General features: G+C 52.5%; 1 protein-coding gene across 4 annotated transcripts; it reads left to right on the top strand.

Annotated features, from left to right (window-relative positions):
- The first annotated feature begins 900 nt into the window (after positions 1-900).
- On the top strand, positions 901-26,420 carry ADA2 (adenosine deaminase 2). 4 transcript variants are annotated; one of them, XM_061418414.1, is made up of 10 exons: positions 901-995; positions 3,536-3,862; positions 5,396-5,621; positions 6,942-7,152; positions 17,169-17,296; positions 18,575-18,665; positions 19,380-19,488; positions 22,200-22,357; positions 22,801-23,003; positions 25,411-26,420. In XM_061418414.1, the coding sequence occupies exons 1-10, from the start codon at positions 941-943 to the stop codon at positions 25,469-25,471; spliced, it is 1,569 nt and encodes a 522-aa protein (XP_061274398.1). In that variant the 5' UTR covers positions 901-940; the 3' UTR covers positions 25,472-26,420. The 4 variants fall into 4 exon arrangements, with proteins under 4 accessions (XP_061274398.1, XP_061274397.1, XP_061274400.1 ...); XM_061418413.1 differs by lacking the exon at positions 25,411-26,420 and adding an exon at positions 23,206-23,924; XM_061418416.1 differs by lacking the exons at positions 901-995; positions 25,411-26,420 and adding exons at positions 1,136-1,239; positions 23,206-23,924.
- The last annotated feature ends 413 nt before the right edge of the window (positions 26,421-26,833 follow it).

Genomic DNA, 26,833 nt, shown 5'->3' with positions numbered 1-26,833 from the left:
ACCAGCCCTGGGCGGTCTAGTCTGAGCTGAGAACTTCCCCTGGGCACTGTCCACAGAGGGTTCTCCTGCTGCAGACCCTGGGAACCGCAGCACTCCAAGCAGCCCTGCCTCTGGCGACAGTGACGCTGACAGTGTCGGGAGCACACGGGACTCCCGGCCCGTCACAGGCCTCCCCTCTGACCCCACGGCACCCTGCGCAGCGCTGTTTCTACAACCTCCAGTCTCAGGCCAGGAAACCGATTTCAGAGCGTTGAAATGACCCGCCGAGGCCACAAGGCTGTGAGTGTTCGGGCTGGTGAGGATCTAGGCTTGGCTGCAGCCATGGGGCGTCGGTGCTGTGTCCACTCTGCCTTCCTCCCTGAAAGGGTGCCCCTTCCCACCTCCCTTCCTCACAGCCCCTCCACCTCCCACCCCCATCCTCCACTGTCCTGCCCCCATACCCATGATTCCTCTGAAAGCATTTACTTTTTCTTTATTTTTTTGGCTGCACTGGAGATCTGTGGGGTCCTAGTTCCCCATCCAGGGGCTGACCCCAGGCCCTCGGCAGTAAAAGCGCCGAGTCCCAACCTTTGGGCCACAGGGGAATTCCCACACTCCACCTTTTGTCACTTCTACTTTTTCACCCACTGTCCAGTGGGTTGGCCCATGCTTCACCCCATATTTCTGAGGAGGAACGCTTCCCAACGTTCATGAGCCAGTTCGAGTGCCTCCAGCCTGGGGGCACAGCCACTTATACCCCACCCACAAATGAGCATGACCCCCCTGCACACTGACACACATACATAGCACATACCTGTGTGGCTCTCACATGGATGCTCACACACACACAGAAACACACATGTGTGCACACACAGACTCAGCAGGCCGCACCCCACCCCCAGGCTGCAGGGAAGTGAAACCCTGCCCCAGGGAAGTGAAAGACTGTGAGCCCCAGCTTCCGATGGGCCTTTGTGGGGACGGAGCCCGCAGTCACTTGTCTCTGGAGCTGTCCCGAGGTAACTGGGGTCCCTTGGGTGGAGCCTGGGGCCGAGGCGTGTAGGTGGTTGGAGGCACTAGGGACTCATCTGGGTGGGGGTCTGCCCTTGGGGTGATACTGGGGGTGGGAGGGGCAGGGCAGCTGGGGTTGCGCCACTTGCCAAGGCCCCAGTTCGTGACTCAGGCTCACAGATGCACAAGTTCCTTTCTTAGTCTGTGAACAAGCTGTTTTTGTAGCATTTTTCTGCGACTTCTTCTAAAAGTGTAAGTGCCAGGCCCCAGAGGGAGGAGGTGAGTGAGCACCTGGACGGGACGACTTCTCGTCCTGCTCCGTTGGGCTGCTCCTGACCAGCGCTGGACACACTTCCGCCTGGCCGGCTGGGAGGAGCCCTGGGTGCCGGCCACATGGATGCTGTGGGGTCCGTGGGGAGGATGGAGTGGGAGGTTTGGGGGTGGTGGCTCCTGTTTAATGTCACTGGGGGAGAGGAGATGAGGGGTGGGGTCCTGGGTGGAGGACGTGGGTGGAATAAGACGGCTCTGTGATGGGGAGGGGTGTGTGAGGGGCAGCGTCACTGTCCCCTGCCTGGAGACTTCAGGTTCGGCAAACACTGTTATCTGGGGAGAGATCTGAGGACCTAGTGAAGAAGCAGGGATTTTCCCAAAGCTCTGCTCTCAGACTTGAGGTCCAGCCCTGCCGCGCTGGAGTCTGATTAACCACTGAATAAACACCTACAATAATTGAAAGCCGGCCCCGGAAAGGATCTTGGACAAGGCGTCCTGATGATGACCAAACTTTTAATTAAAAAAAAAAATTTATTTAATTAATTTATTTGTCTGGCTACATCTGGTCATAGTTGCAGCACCCGGGATCTTTATTGCTGCATTTAACTCTCAGTTCTTTAGTTGCAGCACGCAAACTCTCACTTGCAGCCTGTGGTATCTAGTTCCCTGACCAGGGATTGAACCCAGGCCCCCTGCATGGGGAGCATGGCTTCTTATAAGTGTTTTATTCCACCTGAACAAGGTTGACACACGATTCCCGCTTTGAGAAGCACTGGTTTCACCAAGTTCACCCTTGCTGCAAGTGAGGAGACAGGCCCGCAGACATGAAGCGATGAGCCCGACGTCTCACCAGGATGTGCTCATTTGGGGCTGGGCCTGGGGTCTCCTCATTTACAGCCTTGATACTTCCTGGGAGAAAGGAGCATACCCTCAAGTGTGCATTAGGAATTTCACATTTATGTGGTTCCAGGAGTCAGCCCAGCTCAGGGGCTGCAGGCAGACCCGACCGGGGAGCTCCCTGATTCTGCCCACAAGCCCCCGCTCACTGGCCACCCTGGCCAGCTGCTCTTTGGGAGCTGCCGGAAGCTTCAGCGCTCAGTTTCTGAGATATTGCTGTTGAGTGACTGTGCTGCGTGCTCAGCAAGTCTAGCGCTCCCAGCGGGGCAGATCTTCACTTCTGGAATGATTTCTTTTTTTTTAAATATTTTTTCAAGGTCTTTACTGAATTTGTTACAATACTCTTTCTGTTGTATGTTTTGGGTTTTTGGCCGTGTGGTGGCATGTGGGATCTGAGCTCCCCGACCAGAGACTGAACCTGCAACCCCTGCATTGGGAAGCGAAGACTTAACCATTAGGCTGCCAGGCGAGCCCCTGGGACAGTTTCTTTTATTATTTATTCCCCTTTCCCTCCCATCTATTCTTTCTTTTTCCTTCTGAAATGTCTGTTTTTTGGGGTGTTGGGTTTCCTGAACCCAATATTCTCCTCCTTTTCTTTGCTCCTGTTTTATCCTGCTTTTTAAAATCTTCTCTTCAGTTTCATCTTTTAATATTGCTGGTAAACGCTTTACATTTCAGCACTCAGGCTTTTAACTTCTGAAAGCTCTTTCCTGTTTTGTGTATTTTTCACACTGTGCTTTGCCTGTTTCATAGACGCATGCTTCCTCGTTCTTGTAAGGAGGTTAATTGTGGTTCTTCTGGACTTGCTTTCATTTTTCTGTGCTAGTTCCTTCTCCGTGCTATTTTTTGAGTTCCTTTCTCATGTTGTGGGCTTTCTTCATAAGCCTCGCGACCTTCTGCTCTCTGGTTATTAAGTGAAAGTCACTCAGTCGTGTCCGACTCTTTGCGACCCCATGGACTGTACATTCCATGGAATTCTCCAGGCCAGAATACTGGAGTGGGCTACTCTTCCCTTCTCCAGGGGATCTTCCTGACCCAGGGATCGAACCAGGGTCTCCTGCATTGCAGGCAGACTCTTTACCAGCTGAGCCACCAGGGTTATATTTGAAAGTAAAACCCAAACAGTCTATGGTGTCTTCCTCTGAATGTGAGCAGGGCTCGTTAAGGATAAGCTCCCATCTGGGAGCGTCATGACAAGTGTTTGTGTGGGGATACTGTCCTTGTCTGTCTTCAGGGGTCTCTTCTCTGGGGTCTCGGAGAAGAGTTTTTTGTATGCTGCCTCCTGGTAATCTACTGAACCTCCTCTGGCTTAAACACTTAGATCTGTAGTTTCCTGCCCCCTCCCCACTCAAGTCTACAGCTGAGTGATCTCCTCTTCCAGGCATCCTAGCATCAATGTCGGGGCGGCTGGCCCCGCCCTCCCTGCTGCTGGCCCTGGTCGTGTCTTCTTTCTGCCCGGCCACGTCCAGGTCTGGAGATGAAACACGAAACCAGCTGTTGACGAGAGAGAAGATGATGCGGGTTGGGGGGCAGTTGGTGCTCACATGGGAGGAGGAGCTGGCCAACCAGAGGCTCAGGGCTCTCAAGGAGGCTGAGATGCATGAGGCCCTGAGTACGGGGAACATCCTGCCCAGCATGCACTTCTTCCAGGCCAAGAGCCTCATTGAGAAAAGCGAGGTGTTTAACATCCTGAAGAAGATGCCTAAAGGTAAGGGCCTGGAAGGGAGGGTTCTGGGGCCCTGGGGTCTTGGAGGAACTAAATTGCAGCTGGCGGTTTCTCTTCTAGTGGAGCGCAAACTCCATGGGGGCCCTGTGTGCTCCTTCTCACTGGTGGACAGTGGCCGGGGGTCCACATGGCTTCTGTCCACCCTGGAAACCAAAATCCCGGCTCTGAGGGGACTCAATGTCAGACAGGGAGGGGGTCTGGGTGTCACCGGGCATCCCTGGTGGGCCTGCAAGTTGTCCCCCACAAGAACCTCATCCTTCCTTTCATATGCTCTTCTAGCCTTTCCAGGGGCCAAGTTACCGAACAGGATACATCCTAGACAAACACCTTTCTCGTAGTTCATTGCAACCACCCACTGGGAAAAAATGCACAACCTGAGAGTTGTAGTTAAGTTTTATTTGGGGCAAAATGAAGACTATAGCATCTCAGATAATTCTGAGAAACTGCTCCAAAGAGGTGGTGGTGGGGGAGAGGGGAGGTTAGTCCATATGCGATTTTGGTGAAGGGGAGTTCCTGCAATCACGCACACATTTTTTACAGGTTTCTGCTAGTCGTGTGTAGATCACTGCTAGTCACGAGGAGCGGATGTCACCATGAAGGATTTCAGTGCTTTTCTAGATATGAGGAGATGCAAGAAGTGGGTTCATAAGCTCATCTCCTGAAAATATCCAACTATCAGAAAACTGTCCAGCCAGTTTTTCCTAGAGCACAGAGGGCCTCTTTTCTGCTCCTCGCCCTGAACTCCTTTCAGGGGTGTTGAAGGCCAACAGCTGCAGCAGCGTATAATTTAATCCTTGTAGCGGACACGACTGAAATGACTTAGCAGCAGCAGCAGAGGTAGATGGCAAGTGCCAATGTGTAGCTGAGAGTACCACAGAAATGCGTCGTCACTATGAACAGTAAAACGCACACATAAATGGCAGTTTGCAGCTTGTAAGGACTTCTCTGTACTTTTTTTTTTTTTTTTTGTAGAGATTAAAAAATGTAGAAACTGTGAGGTCGGTAAGGTCGCCTCACTGTTTAGGGAGGGAACACGGCAGAGCTCATACAGTGTGACGCCTGTCACGGGGTGAGCGTCAAGACCAGAGAGCAGAGGAGGTAGACACTGAGCCTCGAGTTGGGGTGAGGTCTGAAAGAAGCTGCTCGATGCTGGCAGGAAGCAGGGAGCCGGCAGGCAGCGGATGGGGTGATGGGGAATCGGATGGGGGACTTGAGGGTCCTGGGCAGACAGGCCAGGGGGCAGGTGGGGCTCCTCTTCTTAAACCCCCTCACATAGCGCTGGGCCACTTGAGGACTTGTTTGGAGGTCAGGCTCCTGCCAGGAGCTGGAAGCCAGTCTTCTAACTCCGAGCCTGCCTGCTGCCTCCTGAATGAGACCACCCAGGGCCCCTCCTGGTGAGGGAGGGAATCAGGGAACCAGGAGGCTGTGGCCAGCTCTGAGCTGCAGAGGGAAAGGGCCCTGGGTTCCCAGGAACTTCACCCCGTAGAAACCCAGCCCACCCACTCTCTCCCTCAGGGGCCGCCCTTCACGTCCATGACTTCAGCATCACCAGCCCGGACTGGCTGGTGAAAAATGCCACGTACAGGCCCCACTGCTATTTTTGCTTCACCCGGAGGGGGACCCCGCAGTTCAGATTTGCTCATCCGACTACCCCCACCCCGAAGCCAGCAGAATGTCCCCAGTGGGTTTTGCTGGAGAAGTTTCGGAAGGGGCTGCGCAACGTCTCGGAGTTTGACAACAGGTGGGTGTTCATTTGCAAAGAGCTTGTCTAGCACCTGCACAGGTGGGGGTGGCGTGCAGTGTCCCTGTGCTATGGACCTTTCTAGAAACACCTGACCTTAAAAAAATCAGGAGTCTTTTTCTCTTAACTGTATGGGATACTTTGCTTCACTACAGCGTTCCACGCCTTTCCCATCCAAGGCAAGCTCCTGGTACGTGTAGACCTGATTTGATCAGCAACACTGCTGCTGTGTCTGGACTCTCAGCAAGGGTAGAGACAAGTAAATTCCCCATTCCCAGAGCCGAGAGGGTCCCAGGTGGACGAGATAGCCTGAAAACATAAGGAGCATCTTCCTAACAGACCTATAAAGAATTACTATAATAACTGTTCTAATCAGAGAACCATCTACAGAGGGCTTTCTGGAACTGTTTCCTTTATGAGTAAGATAATGCTGCTCAGCCTGGGCAAAGAGGTTGCCCAAGGCCACACAGCCGATGAACAAATGGCTGAACAGGGAAGTAACCCGAGCCATGGGCTGCCAAGTCCACAGTCATTTCCATCAGACCCCCGGGGTGAGCTTACTGGGGCCGCCCCAGTGGGATGCCAGTGACAGTGACTTAAAGGGGAGAAATGTATTTTCTCACAGTTCTTGGAGCTGAAACTCCGAGATCAAGGTGTGGGCAGGTTTCTCTGAGGCCTCTGTCCTGGGCTGGTGGCCAGCCGTCTTCTCACTCTCTCTGCAACCCTAGGGTCTAGGATGCTGGCCCTGTTCATGCAGGTCTCTGCCTTTGGTACTGGTGGTCTAGTCACACAGTCGTGTCCGACTGTGCAACCCCATGGACTCCAGCCCGCCAGGCTCCTCTGTCCATGGGATTCTCTGGGCAAGAATACTGGAGTGGGTTGCCATTTCCTTCTCCAGGGGATCTTCCCGACCCAGGGATCAAACCCTCGACTCCCGTGTCTCCTAGATTGGCAGGCAGATTCTTTACCACTGAGCCGCCTGGGAAGCCACCACCACCACCTCCTGAAAGGCCCCATCTCCAAACACAGTTACACTGGGGATTAGGGTTCAACATACGAATTTGGGGGATGCAATTCAGTGCACAACACCCTCGAAGGAGAGCTTGACCTGGGATGTTCGTTCTGTGGGGTCAGCCTGGCTAAGAGGCGGAAGGCAACAGGTTGGGCCTGGCTGGGGGTGTGTGTCCTGCCTGCTGTCTCCTGGGGAGCAAGTGCAGGTCCTGGGGTGGGGGGCCTCCATTAGGGTGCCGGGGCAAGGGTCTTGCAGGGCTGGGGTGATGGCCTGTGGCACGCCTACACCCACCCTCTGTGTCCTGACAGCCTGCTGAGAAATCTCACTCTGATGACCGAGAACCCCCACGTGACTTACGCAGACCAGGATGCGATCTGGGCCAAGTTCGAGACCATCTTCTTCGTGCTGGGGGGCCTGGTGAGCTACGCACCAGTGTTCCGGGACTACCTGTCCCAGGGCCTGGAGGAGTTCTACCAGGACAACGTGCTCCACCTGGAGATCAGAGCCTCGCTGCACCCGGTGAGCCACCTCTGCTCACCTTTGCTTGGGCCAAGCTCTGCTGCACCCTGCAGAGTGACAGGGTGACACTGGCTCCCCACCCTGGTGCCCCGCAGCACCAAGCACCAGCTTCACCCCCAGGGGTCTGGTGCCTGACCAGGGGCCGTGTGAGTGTGGAGCCCTGGAACGCGCTGGGCTGGCCCTCACTGCCCGTCACCTCCCTTCCCCCGTGACCCCCACAGACACTCGGGGCCTGGTGCCTGGACACCTACCCCTGGACTCTGGGCAGTGCCTCGAGCCTGGATGTCCTCGACCGTCTGCTTTCTTGTCAAAGCGTGCTGCAGGATGATGACCTCAGTGCAGGGACGCTGAGCCATCTGGTACACGGGTCTGGTTGCGTGTAGAGTGGGGGCTGGGAAGTCCCTGGGGGTTGGTCTCTTCTGTGGGCAATAAAGATGTCTGATTTGACTTTGAGGAAGGAAGGTCAAAGGGAAAGGAACGGAAAAGATTAAGAGAAGCCCCAAAACATCCCAAAGTGTTAAAGTATTAAAAAAAAAATTCGCTGAGTAGGACCTTGCATGTTGGCCAGTGGAAAAGGGTGACAGTCTCAGGTACACGAGCTGGGCCGACCTCAGCTTTGCGGGGGGGTCTCGGACTCCAGGCTGGGGGCAGGGTGGGCGTCCCATGAGGAGCCCAGGGAAGCCAAGTACAGCCACGAGAATGCTCCTGGTGGGTCTTTGAAGAGGACTTCTGGGGGCAGGCGGGGTTGGGGTGTCCTGGCTTCTGACTGACTCCCTCCGGGGGACTCAGGAGTGTGAACGCTTTATATGCAGGGGAGAGCCGCCCCTCAAGCTGTCCCTCGGCCTGTGGGTTATTTTGATCAGAAATAGTCAAGGCCCATAGGACTCAGGAAGAGCCTTTGACCTTCCCCCTAAGTAAAAAACAGCACTTTTATTTATTTACCTATTTTTGGTTGCGCTGGGTCTTCACTGCTGGCCGGGTTTTTCTCCCGTTGCGGTGAACAGAAGCCATTTTTCATTGTGGCATGAGGGCTTCTCACTGCGGCGGCTTCTCTTGTTGCGGACACAGGCTGTAGGTGTGCAGGCGTCAGCGGCTGGGGCTCCTGGGCTCTAGAGCAGAGGCTCAGTAGTTGTGATGGATGGACTTGGTTGCTTCACGGCATGTGGAATCTTCCCAGACCAGGGAAGAGAGACCCATGTCTTCTGCGCTGGCAAGAAGAGTCTTATCCACTGCACCACCAGGGGGGTCCTCCTCTAAGTTCTTAAAGAACCTAGGTGAAGGGCCCATGCCCAGAATAGAGCTGTCACCAGTCTCTGCAGAGAATACGGCAGGTGTGGTACAGAGACTTCAGGGCCTGAGACCAGAGTCTTCTCTGTCTCTTGTCCCTGCGGGCCCAGAAAACGTGTGTTCACCAAACACTTGCTGTTTATCACCCCTTCTTCCCCTTTGAAGTCCCAAACCCCCACCCCCAACATCCTCTTTGTCTTGAGCTGAAGACGATATTTAAGGCGAGGGCTTCAGCCATTTGGGTGAGTGGCTCCCTCTTCCTGGGTCTCTCCCACATACTGCTACTGCTAAGTATGCAGTATGAACTGCTACTGCTAAGTCACTTCAGTCGTGTCCGACTCTGTGCGACCCCATAGACGGCCTCCTACCAGGCTCCTCTGTCTCTGGAATTCTCCAGGCAAGAACACTGGAGTGGGTTGCCATTTCCTTCTCCAATGCATGAAAGTGAAAAGTGAAAGTGAAGTCACTCAGTCGTGTCCGACTCTTAGCGACCTCATGGACTGCAGCCTACCAGGCTCCTCTGTCTATGGGATTTTCCAGGCAAGAGTACTGGAGTGGGGTGCCATTGCCTTCTCCGGGTGTTATGAAGCTTGTGCTTAATTTTCTCCTGTTAATCTGTCTTATGTCAGCTTAATTCTTAGACCAGCCAGAAGAACCTAGAGGGGTAGAGGGAAATGCCTCCCCCGCTCCCCATCTACCCCACCCCCCGCCAGTCCCCACCCCCATGTGCCCTCCACCCTCCACCCTCCTTGACAGCTGGCCAGTTGCCTAGGTGGCCCCAGGCTGCCAGTTCAGAAACCCTGGCAGAAGGTGAGACCCTTATCCATCAGTCAGTCCCCGGATCTCTGTCTGCAGGGCTTTTGGAAGCAGGAGTGCTAAGAGTTTTTTTTCTTGTTTCTAAAATTAGGTCAGCAGGAGAAAATATTTGTGGAGCTGGTTCCTGGGGCTCAGAGCCTCTGGGCCCGTGAAGTTGGTAGAGCTTTGGGCTTGTTAATCCTTTTCCTCCCAGAGATGGTGTCTGTTTTCCTGTGTCTCTGTCTGTTGTGTCATAAGGAGGAAAACCTTTGTCAGGATGCCTTTTCCTTTTTTCTCATTCTGTTTTGAGAGTTTAGCCTCAGGACCAGTGAGAAAATTCGCCCTGGTCCTGCCATCCAGAAGGTGCAGGCACCAGGGCATTTGGTGGCCAGTCGGATCCAGTGGGATTCTGGGCTGTCACTGCTGGTGGGAAGCACATAATCGTGCCGGCTCCCAGGAGGGTTTATCACAAGGGGTCTCCATCCACGTGGGACTCTGTCATCTCAGCCTTCACTACAGCCTTTGCTTTCTCAGACCATCTTCGGGGAGTGAACTCTCTGGATCTGGTGCAGCCGTGTTCTTTGCCCTCTCCTGTGAAAGCTCTTGGTCACGGCTAAGCCACAGAAAGCCTGATTGGTGTGTGTTGGTGTTAAGATCCTACTGTCCATGGTGGACACTTTGAACTGGAAAAACTTCTAAATTGGTAGATTTTTTAGCAACCTCTCTTTGTAAACACCTGTCTTATTGGTACCAATGTTAAGACCAAAAGGTGGATACAAAGAAATGTAACCTTAACTCAAACAAACAGAATGGTTCGAGAAGCAGAATGGAATGGGTCTTTCAGATGCTGATAAAGACGTTCTGTTAATTAGCAAGCCAGTGGGAAGAAGGGCCCTCGAGAAAGCAAAGGGGAAGAGGGGAGCTGTTATGAACTCTTCCCAACAAGGTGGAGAATTGTAAAGGGTCACGGGGGTAGGGGACCACAGGACTGGTCACAGCAGCTTGGGAAACTTCAGATGGTTGTTAAGAAATGGGATGAGAACAGTGGACATTGATGGGATTAAAACAGGTTTTGATACAGCACTCCCTAGGTTGGACAGGCTAAAGGGACCTTCTACCAGTTTCCCCAACATGAAAGGGCCCCAAACAAGTCCTCCCCACTCTTTACCCCAGTTTGGAGAAGTTTAAAAGCCAGAATGCAGAGATGATAGCCAGTAAGCTGACCCGTGATCACCAGGGGCAACAGGCTGTTTAACCAAGTTAAAGATTGACAGGAAGGCTTGGGTCTCTGGGCTGGATCCCTGGCTAGGGACCTAAAGCCTTTTGCAAAGACTAGTGGAAGGAAGTTCCCCCAGCTCCTCAAAGCTGGGGCCCCATGAGTTGTGGCACCAAAGCCACTAGTGGAGCTGACTAGGGGTGTGAGGGTAGACAAGGTTATAAAGGTCAGAATGTTGGAGCGAGTGTTTGATGGGAACGGCTGTGATGTCCAGCTGACAGTTTCCAGACTGTCTGCCCCCATTCCTCCAAATTACTGAGTAAACCAAGGGCTCGGGGACTGACTCCAAGGGCAGTATTTCGGTTTTGTTACCAAATGAGTCTTTGTAGGCTCAGAAATTCTACTGTTTGTACACCCAGAAGTAAAAGGGCTGCAGAGACTGACACACATTGACCAAAGTGACAAGTGACAGATGTATACACAATAAAGTCAGAATACAGTTTTCGGAGAAAATTGTCAATTAGACCAGACACGTAGGCTTCCTGATCGGTAAATTCTCTCTTGAAGGCAAATCTGTTTCTTTTAAATTGAAATATAGTTGATTTACAGTGTTGTTCTGGTCTCTGTTGTACAGTGAAGTGACAGCATTTTACACACATACAATCTTTTTAAAATACTCATTTCCACCATAGTTTATCCTAGGAGATTGAATATAGTTCCCCGTGCTATACAGTAGGATCTTGTTTATGCATCCTATATATAATAGTTTACATATGCTAAACCCAAAGTCCCAGCCCTTTGCTCTTCTTCCCAACCCTCCTTAGCAACCACAAGTCTAATCTCTACGTCTGTGAGTCTGGTTTAGCTTTGTAGATAGTTCATTTGCGTCATATTTTAGATTCTACATCTAAGTGGTATCATCTGATGTGTCTCTTTCTGACTCACTTCACTTAGTATGATAATCTCTAGTTATATCCATGTGCTGTAAATGGCATTATTTCATTCTTTTTAACAGCTGAGCAATATTCCATTGTATGTATACACCACATCTTTATCCATTCATCTGTCTATGGGCATTTAGGTTTCTTTCAATCTGGGCAATTGTAAATAATGCTGCTATGAACATAAGGGTGTATGTATGTTTCCGAATTCATTTTGTCTGGATATATGCCCAGGAGTGGGATTGAAGGATCATATGGTAGCTCTATGTTCAGTGTTTTGAGGAACCTCCATGCTGTTCTCCATAGTGGCTGTACCAACTTACATTCCCACCAATAGTGTAGGAATATTCCCTTTTCTCCATGTCCTCTCCAGCGTTTATTATTTGTAGACTTTTTAATGACAGCCTTTCTGACTGGTGTGAGGTGATACCTCACTGTGGTTTTCATTTGCATTTCTCTAATAACGAGTGATGTTGAGCATCTTTGCATGTGCCTACTGACCATCTGTATGTCTTCTTTGGGGAAATGTCTATTAAGGTCATCTGCTTATTTTTCTATAGTTTTTTTTCTTGCTGGATTGTATGAGCCGTTTGCATATTTTGGAAATTAAACCCTTGTCTATTGCATCGTTTGCAAATATTTTCTCCCATTCCATAGGTTGTCTTTTCATTTTTTTTAATGGTTTTCTTTGCTGTGAAAACCTTGTAAGTTTGATTAGGTACTATTTGTTTATTTTTATTTCTATTGCCTTGGGTTGAAGGCAAATCTTTTTAAACTTTTTAAATTTATTTTTGGTTATGCTAAGTCTTTGTTGCCACAAGTGGGCTTTCTCTAGGTGTGGTGAGCAGTTGCTACCTTCTAATTTGCAACGCAAGCGCCTCTCATCATGGTGGGTTCTCTTATTGCAGAGCACGACCTCTAGAGTTTGGGCCCAGTAGCTGTGGCATAGGGCTTAGTTGCCCCATGGAGCATGAAATCTTCCCAGACCAGGGATCGAACCCGTGTCCTCTGCATTGACAGGCGGATTCTCAACTACTAGACCACCAGGGAAGTCTGAAGGCAAATCTTAATTTCTACTGAAGCCAAACTATCTGATATTTTTCTCCTTCAGAATGTGATACATTTTTAAATCCTGGGTGGAATCCCTAAAGGGACTCTATTGCCCTAGTGTGACTGGCTGAGTTGGCAGGCCCTGTCGTGGAGGCTGATCCTGCCCTGAGAACCAGTCATTCCAGAGTCAGGGCCCCTCCCCCCCGCCGCCCCCCGCCCCCCCCACCCCCGCGCCCCGCACCCCCCCCACCCCCGCCCCCCGGCCCGCGCTCCAGGTCTCTACTTCCTGTGCATCCTGGACTGGCCCCCTTTCCCTTGAATATGTTCATCCTCCTCCAGGCCATCCCAGGTGAGGGTGGGCATCTCTACCAGAATCTGGTGTTTGTTCGATGGTTTAATGCTGAGTAGACTTTTGTTCCTATTTCTGATTCTTGGGAAGTGGGAGTGGGACTGACCTTGCCCCCAGGAGAACCTTTGCTAGCCTTGTGAGCAGTCAATAAGTACAAATGCTCCTTTCAACAGAAAAGAGAGGGTCCAGTCCACCTTCCACTAGGAGAAGAATTTTGGAAAGAGGTGAGCTGGCCTGTGCAGGGCGGAGGACAGGGCAGCTCCCAGAGCCATCATGCCCAGTGTGTCCTGAAACCCCATCTCTTCCCCTAGCCCCAGCTCCCCACCTCCAGTCCACCTCCTCCGGAGTCTGGCTTAAGCCCCGCCTCCCCCTCCCTCTTCCTGGAACTGGCTTCCTCCCAGCTCTGGATCCCCAGTTAGACTATGAGTCACTCCAGACCACCTCCCCCACCCAGGTCCTCCAGAAGCCCCAGGAGTGGTCATCACACTCAGGAGTGGTGGGTGTACATGGGACTAATCTGGAGGTGCTCTTTGGTCCCTGACCTCTCAGGCTCCCAAATCTGAGGTCTTGAGTGGGGCCAGGAAGCAGCCCATTTAACTAGCCAGCCACCCCAGCCCCCACCCTGAGGTTCTGATTCAAGCTCTCCGACCCAGACCACACTTTGAGACCTTTTCCGAGCGCTTCATCTGCACTGTCTTATCTGAGCCCTTACTGCCGTGGGAATGAGGTGGGGAAGGGTCGAGGGGCCTGGCCCAGGCCAAACGGGCAGTGAGCAGGGACTAGGCTTTGAGACTTGCGGGTCCACACGGCATCTCAAGAGGCGCTCCCTGAGGGGGTCCGGCCTGGGGGTCGCTTCCTGTGGTCACATCCTGCCGGCTTTCTCAGAGTAGGGACTAGGAGGGAGGCCTCCACACAGGGAGGGGCCTTGGGCCCCAGGGGGAGGGGAAGAGGGGAGAGATGGCGGGGAGAGAGGGTCTGAGCCTGTGGAGGGCATCAGGGGAAGTTGCTGAGGAATTGCATGGAGGGTCGGCTTCCTCACCCCCTCCCCCTCATGCCACGCCCCCTGGGGACAACTGGCTCCAGGGTGTCCCCTGAGGAGCCGCCCAGCTCCCCTCTCTCCCAACCCCCTCCGGACCCAGCCAGGATTCCTAGAAGGTGGAGGCCCAGGGGCGTGGGATCTACTCAAGGTTCTGGCCTGACCCCGGAACAAAGGCCCCTTGCTGTGGAGACTCTCGGGCTGACGCCCCCATTCCCCAGAGTAGGGGAGCCATCAGCACATTGCCACCCCAGACGTCTGCCCTGGAATTCTCTGCTGAGCCCCGGCCTCCCCTCCCTGCTCGTGGGGCTAACTCAGGGCCTGGGACGAGGTTTGATGGACCAGGCCGCCGGCCCAGCCTCCTATTGTGTCACTAATGCTCCATCACAAAGGCCACTCGTCCTTAGCAACAGTTGCTAGGCGGGTCTGATCTCCCTGGGCCCCATCCCCACCCCCACGGCTGGAATTGGAGGCTCCGACTGGATCGGGCCAGGCTTCTGAGCCGAGCTCCCAGGGGTTTATCCTCGGCCCTGACCCGTGGGCGGTCTTGCGGTTGAGGGGACAGGCCTGGGAGCCCAGGATGGTCATTCCCAGATGGCTTGGATGCTGTCAGCAGTGTGACCAGCGGTCCTAGCGCTCCCCCTATCCACCCCCTGGGTTTTGTCCTGGATTCTCAGCAGACTCCTTTCCTAGGAACTCCACCTGGCTTTTGCTGCAGTGACGGTATTTCATATCACTGCTGCTGCTCTGGGGAATCCTGAGGGCAGCTCCTTCTATGATGTTATTCTGTGACTGTGCTCCTCACAAGACTGTGAAACCTAGAGGCCCATGATACAGGAGAATCACCTGGACAAGGTTTTAAAAAACCAGCTTCTACCCCAGGGAATCTGATTTAATTAACCTAGGGTAGGACTCAGGCATTTTCTTCTCCCTGGGTGGCTGGAGACTTTGAGACCACCCCCCACCATGCCTCCAAGTAAACTCTGCCACCCCAACCCCCCACTCCAGCCTGGGAGCAGGTGCGAGTTTCTTATCCTTTCTAAACCTCAAAATCCTCATCTCTAAAACGTTTACTAGGGGAGTGTGTGTACTAAGTCTCTGCAGTCGTGTCCAACTCTTTGCAACTCCACGGACTGTAGCCAGCTAGGCCCCTCTGTCCCTGGGATTCTCCGGCAAGAATACTGGAGTGTGTTGTCATTTCCTCCTCCAGAAGATCTTCCGGACCCTAGGGATTCAAATTTTCGATCCCTTCTGATCCCTAGAGCCTGTGCTCTGCAACAAGAGAAGCCACCACCATGAGAAGCCCATGCACCGCAACTGGAGAGTAACTCCCACTCTCAGCAACTAGAGAAATGCCCGCGCAGCAACAAAGACCCAGCACCGCCAGAAATAAATAAATAAATACCATTTCTTGTAGTGACCATGTTTTATGCCATTGCTGAATTCTAGGGATTGAATTTGGATCTCCTGCATTGCAGGCAGATTCTTTACCGCCTGAGCCAGCAGGGTTCTTGGTCTCTAGAATGAGACCCAGCTGACAGTGACAGGCAGAACTCCATCGGTGCTTGTATAGAGAGTCAGGCTCTCCAGGTGAAAGTTGCCTGTGTCTCTAGTCAGAACCTCTGGGCCCCAGTTTCTGGTTTGACACAAATGGACTGTGTGACCTTGAGCAACTCTGACCCCAAATGTCCCTTTGTTCCTTCAGCTTCATATTCTCTAATTCCATGATCTCATAGATGATAGAAATTCGTAATCTTACACTGGTTTATGAAAGTTGTATGTAGTTTGAATAACTTCTCCATAAATTTACAGTTCCTCAATTAAACTATAGTTAAGGCTTGAGATAATCTGAATTGAATCCAATGTGTGTTTTTTTTTTTTTTTGATGTAGACCGTTTTTTAAAGTTTTAATTGAATTTGTTTCAACATTGCTTTTGTTTTATGTTTTGGTTTGGTTTTGGGGCCACAAGGCACGTGCGATCTTAGTTCCCTGACCAGGGATCCGTCATCCCTTCACACTCTGCATTGGAAGACGAAGTCTTAACCACTAGACTGCCAGGAAAGTCCCAGAGGCCAATATTTTTCTTTTTTTAACCCTTTTACTAAATCACTTCAAGAAATTGTATTTATTTATTTAGTTTTGGCGATGCTGGGTCTTTGTTGCAGGGCCTTTCTCTAGTTGCTGAGAGTGGGAGTTACTCTCTAGTTGCGGTACGTGGGCTTCTCATTGCGGTGGCTGCTCTTGTTGCAGAGCACAGGCTCTAGGCATTCGGGCTTCAGGAGTCGTGGCACACGGGCTTAGTCACTCCACAGTGTTCTGTTCTTGGGGACTGCAAATTCAACTTGCAAAAGGATAGGCATAGCAATTTTATTGGATGTTAATGTTTTAACTGTGTGCATGGACACCTTCATGGAAAAGAAGTAAAGACCCAAAGAAGTGGGTAGACCAGGTTCTCATATACTATTTTAACAAACGGTGATAAATTGTGGAGAAGCAGTAAGACGAAGGAAAGGGGGTTTGGCTTCTAGGAGTAGGAACTTGTGGGATGGTCAGTGTATGGGGGAATTGATAGAAGATAGGGGCTATTTAGTTAGGTTTGTTTGTTCAGACCCAGCTTGGTGCCTAGTTTCTGTCTCTGCTGGTAAGGGTGGGTGTCTCTCCTCCTGGAATAGGAGCTGGAAAGCGGTGCCTTCTGGACAGAAACATACGTCTTGCTCTGTGGCAGACGGGCGGGCACAGAGATCTGTTTGCCTTTGTGCTTCTTATTTGCCTTTAGCTCAAAATAGTCCTGCAAAAAGTGACAGGTTTGGGGGTGGCACATTCTGATACCCTTCAGGACCCCCAGAGATGGAGAAGCAAAAAGCCTGCTCTTCTCCACTGTGTTTTTTTTTACTCTGTCAAACCTACTGTGCATCCCTGGATCTTCCCACTCTGCCTCTGGCCATGTCACCTTGGTGTCCCTAAGTGGCTTGGCTACTTCAGGATCCCCCGCCTGGGGGTGGGAGAGTGGGGAGATGAAGAGGGTCCTCGGATCACTCTTTCTGGCTGGCATCCTGTCCTCAGCTGGTCTGCTGCTCATTTGCTGCACAAATACTTCCTGAGTACTGACTGCTTGCCAGACACTGTTCTAGGTGGAAGGACCCAGGCCTGAATGAGAAACAGACATTCCAGCCTCACAACACCAAGAGCATCATCTCATTCAGGGCTGGGACTTCTGGTCAACCTCAGAGGCTGTCAACCTCACAGGCCATCAACCAGGCTTTGGAGATTGTTGGCAGTTGGGAATGGAGTTCTGCCTTACTCACCTCTGACATCTGGCTGGGACCCTGCTTCCCTCACAGGTGTATGAACTGGATGGGACGATCTACAGTCAAGAGTGGTTGGTGAGGACTTACGAAGAAGTGGCTCATAATTTTGCAAAAACGCATCCTGGGTTTATTGGAATCAAACTCATTTTTTCGGATCACAGGTAAGAGTGAGTGAAGCTGAGCCTGAAGGAACTGGGAAGACAGGCTGTGGGCAGAGCCATGGGGATGGGAGGGGATGGGACAGGAGAAGAAAGGGGTGAGGCGGGGCAGGGAGGCTGTGGCCAGGGGCAGAGATCCCCCCCAGCTGAGGATCCAAGCACCATGGGCTCCATGTGCCATGGAATTCCAGGATGTGACCCACCCTGGCCTGGGTGGTTAGTTATGGGGTTAGTGTTTTTCCCTGCATGTTCTGATGGTTTTGTTTCAATCTGTGGCCGGGTCCTGCCTCACAGCAGCCCCATCTGTATGGAATACTCACTGCGAAGACAGACCCACCCTTGCTCCAAGCAAATGCAGAAAGCCTATAGGAATTCACTTGACTTTACCAAGGAAGGGTCTCCCTCTTGCTGAGGGGCAGTCAGTCTGGATAGACTGTGCCATGTCCAGCTAGAGGGCTGGGGAGGGGCAGCTGCCCCACCTGCTAAGCCATGGAAGGTGGGAGGGCAATCAGACCTCCCTGGAGCCCCTCCCCTCCCGCTGAGACCTGGGGCCGCTGGAGCTGGTGGGCCAGGGTGGATTGGCAGTAGTGGACGTGAAGGCTCCTTGGGGGCTGGTGGCAGGAGCTCCAGGGCAGGGCTACAGTGCCAGTTGCTGCGGGTGCAGGGAGGGACGGCCAGGTGTGGGGGTGCAGAGCTAGGGATCAGAGTGGGTGGGCCAACACCTTCCCCCATCATGGCCTGTACCTTTTCTCTTGGTGCTCCTATGGCGATGCTCTTGCCTGGTCCGTGCCCTGGGCTGGTAAGGAGAGAGCTTTGGGGGAGAGGAGGCAGCCTGGTCATCTGATTTCCAGAGCACTCTGGCCTTTTTGACTGAATCAGGGGCCAGGCCCATGTGCCCCACAGGGACTGGGTGTCCATGGCATTTTACAGGTGCCCAGAGAGCAGAGAGCTGGATGCTTCCAGGACCATCTCTCAGGGACACAGGACAGGTTTCGATCATGGCCACTTTTCTTCATCCAAATGCAGACAAGTAAAACTTGTCCTGTGGGCCTCTATCCCACTGGCTTTCCAGAGACTTAGGTCCCTCTGGAGCAGCCAGACTCCTCGACAGGAATGGATTTGGGCAAAATTTCTGTGTTTAAGAAGGACTCAGGAGCCTGGATGGAGTAGGGTTATGTGCAGTTGTGCCGAGGGTTTGAGACGTGGCAGCTGGGAGCCCCGGATGTGGTTGACCATCCACGTGGGAGCTGATGCCTGTGCTTCTCTCTGTCTCTCCCGCAGAACCAAAAACGAGTCCCTCATCAAGAAATCCATCCAGACAGCCATGGATCTTCGAGTCAAGTTCCCTGGGATAGTGGCGGGGTTTGACCTGGTAATGGGCACAGCGTGAAGCCCCCAGGGAAGGGCTGGGAGGCACCATTGAGACCCTCCCTTGGGGTCTTGGGTGGTGAAGGGAGAGCAGAAGAGGTCAGAAGAAGGCTGGAAAGGGTAGTTCCCAAACAGGAAGGGCCACGAGGAAGGGCTGTCCCCACTCCCTGATCTCCACACTGGGCATGACACCTGGATCTTCAACCCGCAGCCCAGTGCGGGTGTCTGGAAGCTGAGGTGTGGCTGGGTGATTCCAGCACATCCTTGGGTGGTGTTGCTCTCCTCCCACTCCCCCCTCCCCTAAATAACAGCCGGGCCATACTTCCAGGTCACAATTTCTTAAATCTCATGAAGAAGCTAAGTTAGTATAACCAGCTGGATACACCTGACCCCCCTTCCGGAATCTGCACATCTTACCCAAGAGAACTCACGCTCTTGCTCTCAGACCCACTGGGGCCCCGGAGTGGATCTCAAGGGCTTATTTTTTCTGGACCAGGGTGTCCTCCTGGGGTCCTTGGGGGCTGCTCACAGGATCTAGCCTCCCTCAAATAAGGCAGGTGGTTATATCAGGGCCACACAGCTCTCTTTTCTTCCCCAGTCCTGCTACTGGTCTCTACAGCTGTGACAGAGGCCTTGGCAGTGGTGGCAGGTCCCGGGCACTCCAGCAAGGTGAGGCAGGGGGCCGGCAGGCACCCCACGTGCCTGCTCTGTCCTGCAGGTGGGGCGCGAGGACACGGGCTACACCCTGTATGACTACAGGGAGGCTTTGATGATTCCAGCCTCGCGGGGTGTTCACCTGCCTTACTTCTTCCACGCAGGAGAGACTGGTGAGCTTGCGACACCGTTGGGCACAGGGCTGATGGGCAGGGCCCCCTCAACATCTCTGGGGCCGCAGATAGGACCCCAGCCGGTAGAGTGACAGCCCCACGGTGGCTCACGGCGCGTGTCCGCTTCACGCACATTGTTGAGTCTATGCTGATAGCAGCGCCCAGAGAAGGGGGCATGGTGGTGCTGGGGCAGCTGTGCTTCACACACCTTACCTGTGGCTCTCACCTGGTCCTGCCAGGAGGGCACCCCACCCCAATCTCCAGGCAAGGAACCCGAGGCTCCAGCCAAACAGGGTGACTGGTCAACCAGAAGGAGCTGGGAACCCTTTCTGATGATGTCAATTTCATAACGAGCAAACCTTGCTTTCCAGGTGGACTCATGTGTAAAGTCACACCCTGGGAGGTTGGGGGAGAGGGACCAGCAGGCCAGTTCTGTGACTGGGAGGCACTGTACCCCCCCACCAGGCTGGGTGGGGGGTGCTGTCGACTCCCACCAGGCTGAGGGGAGGCTGCCTGTCCACGTCCATCAGGGTGAGGTGGGGGACCTTAGTCTGCACCCACCAGGATGAGGGGGCCCAGCTCTGCTCAAGCAGCACGGCTAGGTCTCTGCCCCTCAAAGCTCTGTCCGTGGGCTCACTGGTCATTGCTCAGCCTCCAGATGCTCCTCAAAACATGTAAACCCTCAGCAGAAGCAGCAGGTCACAGCTGCAACGTCACATCTCGGGGAAGATTTGCGGGGCTTAGACCTGCTGCACCCCACCCCTCAGAGCATCCACAGCTCCGGCCACCTGAGAGGACCAAGGAGCCAAGGGCAGAGTCAGGATTTCACAGCCAGGCTGAAACCTGGCATCTCACACAGGCTCCAAAGCAAGGGTTCCCGCGCATTTATCACTTTTTTCTGGACATTTTAAGTCCATTTGGAGCCAATTTAGATCAAAGCTATTCTAGGAGATGTAAAGAAGGGTTTGTGGGGGATGGGAAGCTGGGATGGGTCAGGGCAGGGCAGGGGACGTGGCAGTTATTAGCCTTGAAGGCCCTGAGGTTTGGTTGGGAAACCATAGTCATCTCTGAAACAAACTCAATGCCATGACATGGTCCTAGGAGAAGATTTTGCCAGGACTTGAATATTTAATGGGCTTCCCAGGAGGCTCCAATACTTTGGCTGTCTGATGTGAAGAGTGGACTCATTGGAAAAGACCCTGATGCTGGGAAAGATTGAGGGTAGGAAGAGAAGGGGATGACAGAGGATGAGATCATTGGATGGCATCACTGACTCAATGGACATGAGTTTGAGCAAAGTCCAGGAATAGTGAAGGACAGGGAAGCCTGGCATGCTGCAGTCCATGGAGGTTGCAAAGAGTCGGACACAACTGAGCAACTGAACAAAATCCAGGTGGCTTAGTAGGTAAAAAATCCACCTGCAATGCAGGAGAACTAGTGTTCGATTCCTGGGTAGGGAAGATCCCCTAGAGGAAGGCATGGCAGCCCACTCCAGTATTCTTGCCTGGAGAATCCCACGGACAGAGGAGCCTGGTAGGCTACAGTCCATGAGGTTGCAAAGAGTCAGACATGACTGAAGTGACCTAGTGTGCACCTTAAAAAAAAAAAAAAAAAAAGGAAAACATCTTTGAAAAGAAACTGCTAGGAAACCAGTGAAAATTCTTCTAAAGCACATGCTCTTACCAGCATTGGGAATTCTTGGGCTTCGTTCCCAAGAGAAACATGGAATTTTCACATTTCACATGTGGGGCAGTTAGGATGCTTTCGGCGCCCACACACCCTGTAGGCCCTGCTTTCAGGTCTGCTGTGATCGTTCACCGTAATCAACCTTGCCGTCCTCCTGGGCCTGGGATCTCTCCCCATTCAGTCACAGATAGTGAAGTCACATCCGGGTGTGACCACATCCAGTGAAGCCAAAAAACAGCTGTTTCCTCCAGGGCAACTCCCTGAATGAGGGGGCGGGAGCTGCAGGGGCCCTCCACCCACCCCAGGCTGCTGGGAAGGCTGGCGGAGTCAGAACAGTCTTCTCACCTCTAACCAGGAGGCCCTGCCAGCGGGAAGGTCCCGTGGGGTGGCTGGTTCCTGCTGGCCGTGGCTACCTTGCCCTGGGTTGTCCCAGGAGTTTTGTTAAAGATGGAAATTAAAGTAAGTGCAGATAAGGCAAATCGTTACAATGACAGAGTCTGCAGCACACTGTAAAGATCTTACACATAAAATTCCAAGAAAACCCTTTCTAGAAACAAACATAAGATGGAAAGAAAGAATCTGGGGAAAACAGGGGCAGGGAATTCCCGGGTGGTCCAGTGGTTGGGGGGTATGTGCTTCCACTGCAGGTTTGATCCTTGATCAGGGAACGGAGATCCCACGTGCCACCTGGTTCGGCCGGAAAAAAAAAAAAAAGAATACAGACTATGGGTTGAGCAGACCAAGACTTGAAACCCACTTTTTCTGCTCTGTACGTGAGGACCTTCCCTTAGCCTATAAAGCCTGTGTGGGTTTCCGCTTCCTCACCCGTTACACACATACACACACACATAGGTACACACAGGTGGGCCGTACGCCCTCCTGCAGTGTTGTCAAAAGGAAAAGTGTGTGCACGTTTGTGTTAATGTTCATTTCTCTTCCTTTTCCTGCCTGGGAACTCTGGAGCCTTCACCTGCCAAAGGTCTGGGGTCCTATCCATCCTACTGAAGACCCCTCTCTATTCCCAGATTGGGAGGGAACTTCCGTAGACAGAAATCTTCTGGATGCTGTGATACTGAACTCGACCCGGATCGGCCATGGGTTTGCTTTGAGCAAGCACCCGGCGGTCTTGGCTGAAGCCTGGAAGAAGGACATCCCCATCGAAGTCTGTCCCATCTCTAACCAGGTACCGGCCTCCCCAGCCTCCCTCCCTGTGGTTGCTCCATGACTCAGTGTCCTTCCGCTCTCTCTCTCTCACTAGCATTCATGAAGTTATTTAGGAATGGCCTTTGCCTAAACTGTTCCCAGTAACGAGGGTCCCCAGTGGGACAGGACTGTGGGTGAAGCTGTAGACAGAGCTAACGGGGCCCTGGGGGGCACGCAGCAGGGAATGTGGGATCCCCCACTGCCACATGGCTCCTCAGGGCTCTGTGCTTGGGACAGAGGCTCAAGCTGGCCCAGGGGAGACCAGATGTTTGAATAGGACTGGCTCTTCCTGCATCAGGACTTTGCCCAGAGCTGTCCTGATGGTTGGAACAGCCACAGGGAGAGAAGGGCCTGATCCTGCTCACGGTCTCACCTCCCTCATGACGATTCCTCAAGGATCCAGGCTTGTCTCTGCCCGAGCAGGTCCTGAAGCTGGTGTCCGACCTGAGAAACCACCCCGCCGCTGTCATGATGGCCGCCGGGTACCCCATGGTGATCAGCTCAGACGACCCTGCGGCCTTTGGGGCCAGAGGCCTGTCCTACGATTTCTACGAGGCCTTCATGGGCATCGGCGGGATGTCGGCTGACCTGAGGACGCTCAAACAGCTGGCCATCAACTCCATCAGGTGAGTCTGCTGTGTGGTCCACTCCACCGCCGCCTGAGTCCGCCGCTCTGAGGTGTGGGCAGAGGTCCAGAAGGTTCCTGTGAGCTTCTCTGCCTCTTATGGCGTTACTGCTCTTGGACTGGGGACATGGAGCCCTGCTAACACCCTAGGTCCCCTCCCGCCCCCTCCCCAGGCTGACCTGGGCATCCTGCCCCCGTCACAGGTACAGCACCCTGTCGGAGACCAAGAAGAAGTCTGCCATGGAGACCTGGGAGGAGAGGTGGCAGAAGTTTGTAGCTGGGCTGGCCAGGGGCCCCAGGTGAGGGGACGGCTGTCTGTCACCCTCCACCTCTGCTTCCCTCCTCCCAATGGTCCAGAATCCAGGGAAGTCACCTCTGTTTGTCCATCAGGCCGCTGTGATTCTGGCCTGACTCACATGAGCCCCTAACTTATCTCCGTCTTCTCTTTGCCCTCTCCAGTTCATTTTCCCCAGAGCAGTGACTGTTTTAAGTTAAATTAAACCAGGGTACTCCACTGTGACAATTCAGAGCACTTAGAACTCGCCCCCCCCAAGCCCCCACCAGGCTCCCAGCATGAACAGGGGTCCCTCCCATGTCATCCCACCCCAGGCGCCCAAGCACACTGGCCTCTGGCCTTGGGCCCCTCCTGGCTCTCTCTGCTGGGAATGCTGTTTCTCCCCACTTCCGTCTGCTGCCTCCTGTCACCCTCAGGCTAGTCTCAGAAAGACTTGTCCCTTGGGGCACCTTGCTCGCTCCCTCCTGACTTCACCCGATGTGTCATTATGGATTTATTTCTGTGCGGCCTCCCTCCCCCAGAACTTCAGCTGCACAGGCACTCACAGCCAGTTCACGTCCACTGCAAGCCAGGAACCTAGATTGCCCCTTGCCCGGTCGGCCCTCAATAAACATTGTTTTGCAAGAATGCCTGTGCCCTGTCGTGCTGAGCTGGGTCAGTTCCGTCTCCCAGCCCGGCCCTTGGGAGAAAGAGGGCAAGGAGCCAGACTGGCTTTGCTGGGCCCTGGGTATGAAGGAGAACCAATGGGCCCAGCGATGTGAGTCTTCTTCTTATCCCCCGTCCCCTGCATGGAGCCTGCAGGACCTCCCCCTGGGCTCGGGCTCCTGATGCTGGACAGCCTGTGGACTGGGGTCCTCAGCCACAGGCTGGTTCCCAGAGGGAGTCAGATATTCTCGAAAACCTTTTGATTCACAGCCTTCACCAGTCCCACGGTGGGGCATACAGGTCCCAGTTCAGCTGACTTTGGTTCAGTGAATGGTGACAACAGAACGCAGCAGAATGGGCTTCGGTAGCACGTTGCCATGGTCACGGGGGTCTCCTAGGAGTGTAGGGTCTCTGATTTGGGAAAACAAACCAGCTGTGGTGCCTTCATTCCTGTTAAACAGGCAGAGTCCAAGCAGAGAACCAGAAACACCAGTAGGGCCAGACCTGAACTCACCAGGTTGCTGCTGGCAGAGAAGGGAAAGCTGGTTTCACACACACCTCCTGGCACTTCCTGAGGGGCCCTGACATGCTGATCTTCTAATATGTGTTAATTGAATTCTTATAAACAAAATCAAGGTGCACAGTGGGAGGGGGGCTTGCTGTTTCAGGAAATCTGTAGCAGAAGCTCCTGTTTACAAAACACCTTTTTCTGATTTGAACTCCAGGAGTCTATATTTCTTAGACTGAGGTCAAATTCCTTTTTTAAACTCTTTTATTATCATTTTGGCTACCCTGGGTCAAATCTCTCTAGGCTGAACACTCTCAGTTTCAAGAGGACAGGGTAGGGACCCTGCCTTCTGATGGAAGATGGTCCAGGTCACGTTAGTGAAGGACACGAAAGGTGACATAGAAAATGTCTGAAGATAAAAACATCACATAGTGATTTTTCTGGTTCTATCATTTCTTCTATATTTATTAGCTGCCATTCTTCTGTAAGAAGAACTTTTTCTCATTGATCGATTGATTACCAGTATGGCTCATGGATTCTGGCTATCAGTGGATTATAATCTAAGACTATTGTTATTTATTTTGATGCCCAACTTTTGTAGACGTGGCCATGGGAACTCTGTTAAGCTGGCTCCTGAGACTCTTGGATAAATTCCTATTATTCTTTGAGCACTTATTTGCTTTCTGACACAACAAAATGTTTTAGGTTCATTTTACACTTTCCATGTCTGTGGCTGAAGATCAACCATTTCTCCAAAGAGCTCTGGTTCTTTTTCATAGAGAATAATATTTAGAAGCCTTGATCTGGGCATTAGATGTTCCTGTTGCTAGTGATGTGTGTAAAAATAATCAGAAATATATAAATACAATTTATATATATGTGTGTGTATTTAGTCACTTAGTCGTGTCCAACTCTTTGGGACCCCATGGACTGTAGCCCACTAGGTTCTTCCGTCCACAGGATTTCCCAGGCAAGAATACTGGAGTGGATTGCCAATTGCTTCTTCAGGGGATCTTCCTGACCCAGGGATCAAACTCGTGTCTCCTGTGTCAAGATTGCAGGCAGATTCTTTACTCACTGAGCCGTTGAAGAAGCCCAATTTATATATGTTAGAATGCAATATATATTTAGACACATACATTTTATGTTTCCAAATTTATCTGAGTTAAAAAAAAAACCATGGGTCTATATCCACATCTCCAATTCTATTGAAGACCATAGGGTTGATTCCAGCCTCAGCCCTCCCATATGCCTGTTCCCCACCAGTGAGAACCTGGCACCCACGACCTCCAAGGCATCTGCAAGGCATCTTGATACTTGCTGATGCCCTTGTTTGTGGTCCATCTTGGACCTCCACTGCAGCCTTTTCCACTGGCCCTTCCCACTGGTCCCAAATGCCTCCAGGGAAGGGAGAGGACAAGGGAAATGTTTGGAAGAAGAGAAATCCATGGGCTTTCAGTGTTCAGGAGTGACTTAACATGGGAACAGATTTACTGGTGTTACTGAAGCTCTGTCTCAGGGGCATTGACCCCCTTGTAAGAGAAACTGTGTATTAGTGATTTTAAATCTTCTCTAAGAGGGACCTTCAAACTCGTCGTGAAGCCTCAGGGGCCCCAGTCCAGGTGGGCTTTCATCCCGGACGAGGCAGATGCAGAGCTGAGATAAGTTACAGTGAGGTCAGCCCTCCAGCCTGGAAGGGAGCCTGAGGCTCTCAAACGACCCTCTACGGTCGGGAGGCACTGCCAGGAACTTCCTCAGGAAGACCTGCCTGTTGAGTTTTTACAGCTCACTGTAAAATAGGTGGCTCACCCACCTGGAACAGATCCCCAAATGTCCCCTTCCCCAGATGAGGTGCTTGAATGACTGATATGAGCCATGCCCCTTGCAAGGCTGGACCCCTTGAGGTCTGGCTATGTGTAGATGCATCTGTTGGTGGAATTAAATCAGACTGTTGGATTAGAAATGTTATTTTCACATATATATTACTTTACATATGTTTCACATATATGTTACTTTAAATAGCAGTCATCCTGCTGCTGCTACTGCTAAGTCGCTTCAGTTGTGTACGACTCTGTGTGACCCCATAGACGGCAGCCAACCAGGCTCCCCCGTCCCTGGGATTCTCCAGGCAAGAACACTGGGGTGGGTTGCCATTTCCTTCTCCAATGCATGAAAGTGAAAAGTGAAAGTGAAGTCACTCAGTCGTGCCCAACTCTTAGCGACCCCATGGACTGCAGCCCATCAGGCTCCTCCGTCCATGGGATTTTCCAGGCAAGAGTACTGGAGTGGGGTGCCATCGCCTTCTCCAGCAGTCATCCTAAAGTCAATGTAACCTTCTTTGTCCTTTCTTCTGTGTCTGGAAGCATGTTCCTCCACGGTGTGG

This window comes from Bos javanicus, chromosome 5 (genome assembly GCF_032452875.1).
Source record: "Bos javanicus breed banteng chromosome 5, ARS-OSU_banteng_1.0, whole genome shotgun sequence".
Lineage (NCBI taxonomy): Eukaryota > Metazoa > Chordata > Mammalia > Artiodactyla > Bovidae > Bos > Bos javanicus.
Note: the sequence above shows the minus strand (reverse complement) of the source record. Positions and strands in the feature narration are given on the sequence as shown.

Coding starts and splice junctions, on each gene's coding strand:
- ADA2 (XM_061418413.1), top strand. CDS start 941: ATGGGCCTTTGTGGGGACGGAGCCCGCAGTCACTTGTCTCTGGAGCTG. Junction 7,153..17,168: donor TCAGAGCCTCGCTGCACCCG/GTGAGCCACCTC, acceptor CTTCCCTCACAG/GTGTATGAACTGGATGGGAC. Junction 19,489..22,199: donor CTTCCACGCAGGAGAGACTG/GTGAGCTTGCGA, acceptor CTCTATTCCCAG/ATTGGGAGGGAACTTCCGTA.